General features: G+C 40.0%; 1 protein-coding gene across 1 annotated transcript; it reads left to right on the forward strand.

Moving 5' to 3' along the window:
• Nucleotides 1-920: 920 nt before the first annotated feature.
• Nucleotides 921-9,901, forward strand: LOC307255082 (proenkephalin-A-like; the record flags this gene model as incomplete). The annotated part of the gene is made up of 3 exons (XM_080033687.1): nt 921-1,046; nt 1,569-1,715; nt 9,326-9,901. The coding sequence occupies exons 2-3, from the start codon at nt 1,572-1,574 to the stop codon at nt 9,899-9,901; spliced, it is 720 nt and encodes a 239-aa protein (XP_079889813.1). The 5' UTR covers nt 921-1,046; nt 1,569-1,571.
• Between the last annotated feature and the right edge of the window lie 824 nt (nt 9,902-10,725).

The following is a 10,725-nucleotide window of genomic DNA, read 5'->3' on the forward strand; positions in this document are numbered from 1 at the left end:
GAGCACTTTGGGCAGTTCTGTTTGTTTTTCGATTCAGACAAAAAAAACAATTCAGTCCGTTATTGGTTTGAAACCAACAGAAGTTTTCCGTTTTTTCAATTTTGATATCAATGAAAAAAGGAATTATACTATAGTACCCAGACCTGGGATCCCAGAAAAGTTTATTTGACGAGTACATGCACAGCGAGTGACCGGTGATCGGCTTTATGAAACGCGCCTGTATGAATAAAGAGCAATTTAACACTTATATTAACATAAATAAATCGCTTACTTCACCTTTAATTCGAACATCAGAGTTTTTTCCCAAAAGCTCCCGACAGGCTATGACCGACAGTTTATTGGCCCAATAGAAGAGCAGCAGAGCCACAGCACTCAGAATCCTTGAGAGGCACCTATTTGCAGACCCATGGGTAAAGTTGGAATCCTTGCCCTAAGAACGTCTGTCAGATCTGAAAATAATATTTTGACAACAAACAATCAATGATTTACACAGAATGACTCGCTCAGTCCTTAGACCCTTGAAAGACCTTTTGTTTTTTGTTGAGACAGGCCTAGTACTGTACATGCAACATGAAATAATATTTCCTATATATTATCTATATCAAAGCATTTCTGAGGAACAATAAAACAGAGTCCATGTGTGACAGAAAATAGATGTGTGCGTTTGGTAAAGAGGCTGTCACGTCACATATTGCGCTCGTTAGCCCCTCCACCCACTCCCCATTATCCCCGGTGACGTAAACCATACAAACTATTTAAGCAAGCCGCATAGCCACCAGCCGCAGTAGCACAGCGAGCTCTTAGAAAGGACTCCGCAAGAGTAACACGGGTTTTAGGTGTTTCCTCTTCCTAGCTCCACCTCACTGTGCGGTAGACTACTCCACTTTGCGCCTTGGAAAAGCGAAGACAGAGCGCGGATAGTTAACGAGAGAAGAGAAAGCACGGTCGGTGTGTTTGTGTTGACAGGTTGAAAGGTGAGCGCTTTGCACACCGCGTGCCACGCTTATAAATTGGGTGCTGCGACCCCGGTCCTAAAAAACACAAAGGTAAGATAATAACTTCTTCATTAACAGGAAACCCCGCTACTATTGCTATCTCTGCTTCTTCGACCGGCACTACTACAATATTACAATCATTATATTTTGTACAACTACCACAATAATAGGTAATAACTGAAGTCACGCACAACACCCACTATCAACAAAAACTTAAGGTAGCCTACCTTTTAAACCATGGGTCGGATACATATTTTCATATGTATTCAAAGTATTGATACTGTCTATAGAAAACATTGTATTCAATAATTATAGTTGTAAGCAGCAGAAGACCACTTCGAAGTAGAAATTATAGTTATAATGGCTATAGTATTTGTAAGACATTTCTAAAATGATGGATTAGCCTACATCAATGTAGTGGTTCTCCTTTTAAAAATATAAAATGTAAATGTTTCCTTCAGTTATTTTGGGTTGTCATGTTTCACTATGAAGTGTATTTACCAATCTGGCAAAATACAGAGTGACAGTTTATAATTATTATTATTATTATTTTCTGTTTATGTCTTTCCTTAGTCCATGGCTGCCCACACACACAGCAGCTGCATGTGGATGTTCATTCTGGGCACTTGTGTGTCGCTGGTGGTCGCAACTGACTGCGGGAAGGAATGTGCACTGTGTGTGTACCATGTGCTGGGACAGCAGGCTGGTTTCTCCTCTCTGGTAATGTCACTTATATTCTAATATTATAATTTTAATTATATTTATATTTCTTGCAACCGTAAAGAAAAACTTATAATAGGATATATTGAAAAAAGGCTACAAAGACAGTCTGGTGTCTCATCTATTGGTCTTAAATAAACTCAAATGTATACAAGATTATTATACATGACAGTGTTATCAGGTTCCCCTCCTCACAAAATCAAATTAGCATAACTTTATCATTTATTATAAATCAGGGGCCAATTAGTAAAATTACCACGCAACTCCTGAAAGTTTACAATTATATCAAGCAAAATACATATACTAGGGATATAATTTCTTTAGGCTTTCTTGTCTCCTTGCCGCTTCAGTTTGGGTTTTGCTAAAGTGTTCCTCTCATTCTTTGCTTTGTCCTGCCCTACCTTTCCTTTTTAATTCCATAATTTCTCTTTCCCCATTTTCATCAGTATATCCTCAGTTATATAAGATGACTAATTGTGATGCCTTCAGTTCCCCCTCTCTCTTTCTCTCCACAACTTATTTTCCCTATCAAATCTCTTTAACTTCAGTCTGTCAATGACTGTGATCAGTCATTGTGTTTTGTAGCTTCAAGCCGATATTTCAAACTGACAGTTTTTTTTCTTCTCTTTTTTTCTCTGATGGCTTTTCCCCATCTCCTTTCCTCTGTTCTTTATCTTCTCTTCCGTCCTCACTCTCTTTGCTCTCATGCCTCCTTTCTCTTTCTACTCTTTAGAAATTCCTTCACCTTCTGTTTTAGACAAGAGACTAAACACGATAGAGGTTTAATTATTTTCAAAAGATATTTTCACAAACAACTTAAAACAGTTCAGCGAAATTCTTCGCAAAGTCAGATATGTACCTCCAAAAATGTTTTTCATCTCATATTCAGATAGGACTCAAAATTCCTTTGAATTATCCGACATCAGCAATTTAACTTTATTTCATTAATTACAAAAAAAGTTTCATCGCCATTTCAGAAACCTGTGATTGCTGGTAGGAGGGAATGGGCAGTATAAAGACAGAGACACAATATATCATCAATAGAAATATATATTTTTCTTTCTTGAATTTTTTCTGTAGGCTTGACAATTTAGAAGAAGTGTCCGTATTTTGTCTTAGCAACACTTTTTGAGTCCTTACATAAACATTACTTGTTGTGCACTTCCCATTGTTGCCATGTAAGGGTACTGTCAACCCCCTACATTCCAGCCCCTCAGGTGCCAATATGTCCTCAATTCAATTTTCCAGTTCATTAATTCCGTCTGCATAAGCCAGCGGCACTGAAAGCTCAGCAAGAATCCCTCCTCTATGCCATCAAACAGGAATTTCTGATGGCTGAAATAAGTGAAATCCAATGACGCATCAGAGGTTGAGAGTCACTATGCAGCCCCCAGGACCCAGCAGATGCATTCAGACTGATTAGAATCCTGCCATGGAGCTTATATTGTCGCACATAGTGAGGTAATATAAAGGATGACTGGGATAAGTGGGTGGCGAGGTAGGGACATACACAGCTTTTATAGGTGAGGCTTTCATTAGATGAATTGGATAATGTGTCAATGGGTGAAGACATAGTGCTTTTCTAAGTTGTTAAGTGAGTTTATTGTGAATAAAATGGGCTATTATGTTCTCCCAAACCATGTGGCGACGGTTGTAATCTCTACCTCATAAATGTTTAGTTTTTTCACGCAACGTTGAAGTGAAATACACATTAATGATATGTGGTAGAGCTTTATGAGTCTGTCTCAATTTAAATTTAAGTAACAGTTCATCAAGTTTAATTGGCATGGTTTGATATGATTAGGGTGTGGCAATGGAACAACAATGAGCCACATTATAATACATGATTGAAAAACAAATGTATTGGTCGCAATCTGTCCGTAAAACATTTGATGGAAAATCTTCATATAATATGATAATGTACGAAGACATTTTATACAGCCTAAAATGAATCAAGTTTTCCCCCATGAACAATCCAATATTCAAAGCTGTAACTGAAATTTATTTTAAATTTTTGTAACAAATAAATAAAAGACAAATCCGTTTTCTGTTAATGTATATTTTAATGATTGTCTCTGCTCTGAATCATAGTTCCTTTATTAATTTTTAAACGGGTCAGCTTGGCATTAAAAGATGGTACACATATTAGGTTTGAAAATAATGGTGATGATATTTGCCTACAAAACCTTATTATATATCATTTCTAATCTTTTTTTGAAAGTGAGATGAGATGGTTCATATCAAGCATATGTTTGTCAGAGGGCTATTCCTGACTTGCACTTCCAACTTAAAGAGGACCTATTATACTACTTTTCTGGTCTTAATTTCTTGTTTTACACTGCTATAGAGCAACCTGACACGAATCACATCACAAAAAACTATGTAGGAAGCTATTTCTCTTATTTTGGCGATCCAGCATGCACTGTAAACACTTTGCTTTTGACATTTCCGCCCCCTCCCCTCCCTTCCTGAAAACCCAACTTCGTTGTGATTGGTTACCTTCCTTCTAGAACACTTTCAGTGGCGGGAGGTGCGAGCATGGACCTATAAGGGCGCGAGGCAGACGCGAGTAGGAAACGGTAGGAAAGTGGCAGCATTACCATACATGGAAACATCCGCGTGGTGACGACACCAAGTTACATGCGACGTCACGAAGTTACAAAGCGTCAAGCCGCTTTGAACACGTGACTTCTCGACTGGCTAGAATAGTGTCTCGTGCTCTGCACAGACACCCCAGACGGTAAGCAGGGAATACGTCGAAATGCATGTACGTCATTATTTGATAATCTAGTATGGTTAAACATGACTATAAATCATCATAACAACGTTTATAGGTCATAAAAGTCAAAAAGTATCATAGGTCCGCTTTAAGGTATAAGGGGCCAACACATTCTGACTGTTATTCCCTGAATATGGGTCAAGATTTAAAAATGGATCCTACATTACCCATAAGGGTTGAAACAGTGAGCTGTCTAAACTCAATAGTTTAGACAGCTCACTGTTTCAAAGTAAGCCCCATTGGACCGACAGCCTGTTTTCCTTTATAAAAACCGTTATTCCGACTATTTAAGAGGAGGTCCGCTAGTCCGACGGTCCTATATCCCAACAACACACACCCTCCGTGGAGTTTTTTTACCCTTAATATTTAATGTATTTTGTATGGAACCATGTGGCTTTGTTTACACAGAGGAATGACTCAATTAATACAAATCCAACTACATCTCTCTCACACATTTACAATGCAACTTAATAAGAACAGTAAGACAACTCTTTTCAACAATTTAGGCACACTGTATATCAGCACCAATGACAGAGAGCGCAGGGCTTATCATGGGAAACCACACACACACACACACACACACACACACACACACACACACACACACACACACGTATTACATTTCTTTTCTTGGTCTGAATTGAGGAGTTTCCATTCCTTTCCACCATTCTTTATTCCCCTCTCCTCCTCTCTGCCTTCAGTTCCCCCTCTCTCTTTCTCTCAACAACTTATTTTCCCTATCAAATCTCTTTAACTTCAGTCTGTCAATGACTGTGATCAGTCATTGTGTTTTGTAGCTTCAAGCCGATATTTCAAACTGACAGTTTTTTTCTTCTCTTTTTTTCTCTGATGGCGTTTCCCCCTCTCCTTTCCTCTGTTCTTTATCTTCTCTTCCGTCCTCACTCTCTTTGCTCTCATGCCTCCTTTCTCTTTCTACTCTTTAGAAATTCACATTCCCTCACCTTCTGTTTTAGACAAGAGACTAAACACGATATACGTTTTTTTGTCAAGTATATTTCATTCAAGGTGTAGGATACATGGCGGCCAGAATTATACAATCTCTTACAACAACAACAATACAACAAATACTGGTGACCTCATTAAGGGATGTCTGTTTTTAAATGACTATAATCTATTTATTTGGGTTCCAGTAATTTGCACAATGAATGACAATTGTTTGTAAATTGACCAATAAAAAACTTTAACTTTAACAATCACAAGGTAACACATATTCTAAACATATACAAAAACCCTCCCACCCCCTCCCCTCTACTCTCCCTCTACTGTAATATAGTAAATTACAGGTTATGGAAAATACAAAAGAACGGATAACGAGTCACCTACACTAAAGATGGCTTCTTAAGTAACAGACGAGGGGCTGCCAAATCCTGTTAAAGTTTGACTCTCTGTTTCAGAGTGAGAACCTGATTTTTTCTAGATAAAGTGTGTCAGTTATGTTGATTTTTTCTCAATCCGCATGTGATATCTGAAGAACTATTAAGACAGGGTCAGGTTCTATATGGATATTAAGAATATCAGAAAATGTTTTCAAAATGTTTGTCCAATACTTGTCTATCTTGGGACAGAGAGCGTAGCTGTGAGTGACATTTGCCTCTGTTCTATTGCATTTGTCACATTATGATGATACGCCTGGACACATTTTGTGGAGTTTTGATTTAGAAAAGTGGAGTCTTTGGATAATACGAAACTGAATGAGTCAGTGCCTAGGGTTGATTGAGTAAGTGTTAATCTCTTTAAGGCTCTCTTAATTATCTGTATCCCCAGCTCGTCCTCCCAATCAGTGTTGATTGATACCGTAGAGGTGGGGTTAATAGATGGGAGTGACTCATAAAAGTATGACACCTTTTTATCAGAATACAGATTTAGGAGGAAGCACATTTTCGACATACATAGTTTCTAATTTGTAGAAACCTAAAAAAAATACTCCAGGGAGTTTATATTTGTCTTTCAATTAAGTAAATGAGGCAAAAGTTCCACTCTGGTAGAGGACGCTAATTGTGAAAATACCATTTTTCTCCACTGTAAGAATCCATTATCAAGTTGTGGAGAAAGGAACGAGGGATTCTCAGCTACAGGGAGCATAAAAGAGAGTGTGCTGTGGCTCAAAGGTGTCGTAAATTTGCTTCCACATCCTGACCAAACTATGTATAGTAAGGTTCCACCAACCTTCATGGCTGGCACTGCTTCCGCTCTAGCTGCAGCCAGCGGGGAGGTTCAGTTGAAAAACCTAAACATAGAGAATAATTTGAGGTTGGAGGCCCAATAGTAAAAACAGAAGCCGTGGAGAGCGAGTCCACCGGAACGCTTCGGTTTGCAGAGGTTTTTATTCTGTGGTTTTTATAATCCCAAAGAAACAGGAATACAGTCTAAGTTTTTAAAAAAAAGGATTTGGGCAAGAACATGGGGACACATTGGAAGAGATACAGTAGCTTGGGAAGGAATATCATTTTAATCCTGCCAATCAGTCAAATAGGGAGCGAGCTCCACAATTGAATATCAGCCTTCAGTTTGGCCACAAGAGGGGGGTAATTGGCTTTGAAAAGATAGGAACATTCTTTAGTAATCTGAATCCTGAGATAAATTAATGATTGACAGGACATTTTGAATGGTAAATGCTGTATCAAGGATAAAACCAAAACCTTTAAACCAACAGGCATCAACTAATAATAATAATAATAATGGATTGGATTTATATAGCGCTTTATTTCTAGGTGACTCAAAGCGCTTACAGGGTTCCAGGTGCCATTCATTCACACACAGGTTGCGTTCCGAATCGCATACTTTCTACTATATAGTATGTAGAAAAAAGATTTAGGATGTCCCGATTCTTGTGGCCAGATTTAGGATGTTTAGAATACCCGGATGGTCTACTTCATGCGGCCAAGATTGTTAGTGTTGAAAAGTGCATCCTATTTGGGCGATTCTGACCCACAATCCAGTGCGCACGTGAAGTGACGTAACATCGACGAAGCCTATAGGTCCATGTTATGAAAACAAACGGGGATGCGACGGATATAAAAGCAAGAGGCAAGATCAAGGCGCAATGTTATGATGAAATAAGAGAGAAAAGTATGTCCCAATAGTATGTCTACTGCATCCTAACTAGATTCTTTTTATCGTCGGATGTAGTATGTAGAATAGAAAAAAGAAAGAGTATGCGATTCGGAACGCAACCACAGTCATACCGGTGGTGGTAAACTACCATAGTAGCCACAGCTGCCCTGGGGCAGACTGACAGAAGCGAGGCTGCCATTCAGCGCCATCGGCCCCTCCGACCACCACCTCAAACATACAGCAGTCATACACATTCACACGAGGCAAGGTGGGTGAAGTGTCTTGCCCAGGGACACAACGACCATGACACAAGTGGCCGGGCTGGGATCGAACCGCCAACCCTAGGATCATTGGCCAACCAGCTTAACCACCTGAGCCACGGTCGCCCAACTCACTTTTGGTCCCATGGATCCTGTAACCAGAGAAGGTTCCAAACAGATTGATTTTGCCTAGAATTGCAGGAAGACTCTAGCCTTGAAATCCAGACCCATATCTAGAACTATATAGGGTCTGGCCAGGATCAATAGAACTTCCCAACCCACGGGCGGTTCCTACTTGTGCATTTCAAATAATACTGCATGCGATTGGATAGCACTACAACCAATCAGAGCAATGGACAAGGGGACGTATTAAGCCCAGTTCGTTTAGCGAACAGCGGGATTAGCTGTTAAACTTTTGCCGTGGTCGGTCGGCAAAACAGAAAATTTTTCTTACTTGCTAATGAAAGATTGTGTCGAGGCCAAAGCCGTCTCAAACTCAAACAACATATCCACAGCCATCTCAATTGTTTACTATCACAGCTTCGACGGCGCATGCACAGCACTGTCGTCATCTGGTTACGTCCGCCCCAGAGCACCATACATAGGGATCTGGCCCGCCAATATCAGATATAACCAATTGAAACGTATTTAAGAATTTTCTGACATATTTAATGAGCTTCAATGCAGAGTGCCCAGACCAATAGGCGCAGCAAATTTAATTTGCCAGTGGCAGGTCTGGTTTTCCAGGCTAGGAAGACTCAACTGAGGTCTGGTAATAAGCAACTAAACGTCGTCCGTGTAAAGGAACATTTTGTGGAATGTATCTGTAATGCTGACACCATAAATATTAGGGTCTGTGCGAATTGACTCAGTGAGGGGCTCAATAGCCAGCTCGAAAAGTAGTGGCGAAATGGGACTGCCCTCCCTTGTGCCTCTAAACAGACTAAAATGGGAAGATAGCATTCCGTTAGTTAGTATTTGGGCACTAGGATTTTCTATTCAATATTTTGGTCCAGGCAATAAATGTATCACCTAAATTAAATTTGTCCAACACATTGAATAATACGGCCACTCCACTTGGTCGAATGCCTTTTCGCCATCGAGAGAAACAACCTCAAGATCACTCAGGCTAGCAAAGGTATACATTTAAATAACAATTTACCATGAAACACATGGAAAAGTCATAACCGATGTCACCCTAAAAGACTGGGAAATGATTAGAAGGGAAATGAGAGAAAAACAAAAGAAAACAGTGATGATCAAATTAAACTGAACCAAGTTTGAACCAGCAAAGTCATTATCCATGTCTATCAAGTCTCTTCAGTTATAGTAGTTCACGCTCTGAATTATCCACATTTCTACTTCATAAATAAAGCCTAAAGGGGTTTTATTCAATGTAATAAAAGAAAATGGTTTTAGCATTACAGCATGTTGGCAAACATTGTATAAATAAGTTTGACTTTGAAAAGTCATAATGATATTTTTGATATTTTCAGACATGCTCACTTGAGTGCAAGGGTGGGCTAGACAGCCACAAGCTTCGCCTGTGCCAGGACTTTCTATTGGAGGAAAACCAACTTTCTCTGAATGCTGACCCCCATCAACAGCAGGACCAGGGAGCAGTGGGCACCATGACGACTGATGATGAGGGGATGACATCACCGGAACACCAGCTGGTCAAGAAGTACGGCGGCTTTATGAAGCGCTATGGTGGCTTCATGTCTCGCTCCTCTCCAGAGGAACCTAGAGACCAAGAGGAGGAAGAAAAGGTTCGACTTGAGATCCTGAAGATGCTGAATGCAGCTAGTGAGCCTGCTGGGGGGGAGGGTCAGGAAGGGGGGCTGGTGAAAAGGTATGGAGGCTTCATGCGTCGGGATGAAGCAGGGCTGGTGCGTGGTGACCTGCTGGAGGCAGTGTTAGGCCGCGGGCTGAAGAAGCGCTACGGAGGGTTCATGAGGCGCGTGGGCCGGCCAGAGTGGCTGCTGGAAAGCAGCAAGAGTGGGGGCGTGTTGAAACGGGCCTGGGAGAACAGCAGTGAGCTACAGAAGAGGTACGGGGGCTTTATGGACTAGGACGCAACAGTTATGATGACCCTTTCCTCATCCCTCCAATCAACTTGTAGTCTGGACTTGGTGTTTGAATCTCCTCGCTCTGTTAATTACATTGCATCATCTCGCTTTGTATAACCTGCTGCTGCTTACATTGGTTCAATTGGTCCTGTAATGATAAAATATATATATATAACAAATGTTATTTGGATGTAGACAAATCATTTTCTGTATTTTTTTGGTTTTGATGATGATATTATTTATTAAAATAATCTGTTGATCGAGGTCTGTCGAGCGCACGATTTGTATTACTTTTTGTTTTACTTTGTGTGCAAGGGTTTATGTTTAAGAATAAGGTCAAGGGTTATTCAAACATTCAAATACTTCCGGTTTACCTACTCATATATCAAAACAGCATTAGAAATATAATAATGGAATTGCTTTCATCCTTTTCATTAAAATTAATGAAATTTAAAATGATAAATTCAACACTTTACATATAATTGTTCTGTTATATTAAAGCTGGGGTATATGATTTGGGAGAAAATAGCAGTTGGGATATAGATTCAAATCCAAATACCTCAACCGCTCCACTTGTGTTCTCTCTGGTCCTTCCCTGACACGCTCTACTACACCAACAACGTCGGTGCCAAAGTGAATGGACAGTCCCAACAGCCAATAAGAACGGAGAATCTGAGCCTCACTCTGATTGGTCAAAGTGCACATGAGCGGTGGCAATTTTTGGGGGCGGCACACAGAGGCAGGGGAGAGCAAAGTGATGAGTAGATATTCTCAGACCACTTCACCTACATATAGCTGAATGGCTAATATGACATTTTTGCCAAATA

Source organism: Ammodytes marinus (assembly GCF_949987685.1).
Source record: "Ammodytes marinus genome assembly, chromosome: 9".
Lineage (NCBI taxonomy): Eukaryota > Metazoa > Chordata > Actinopteri > Uranoscopiformes > Ammodytidae > Ammodytes > Ammodytes marinus.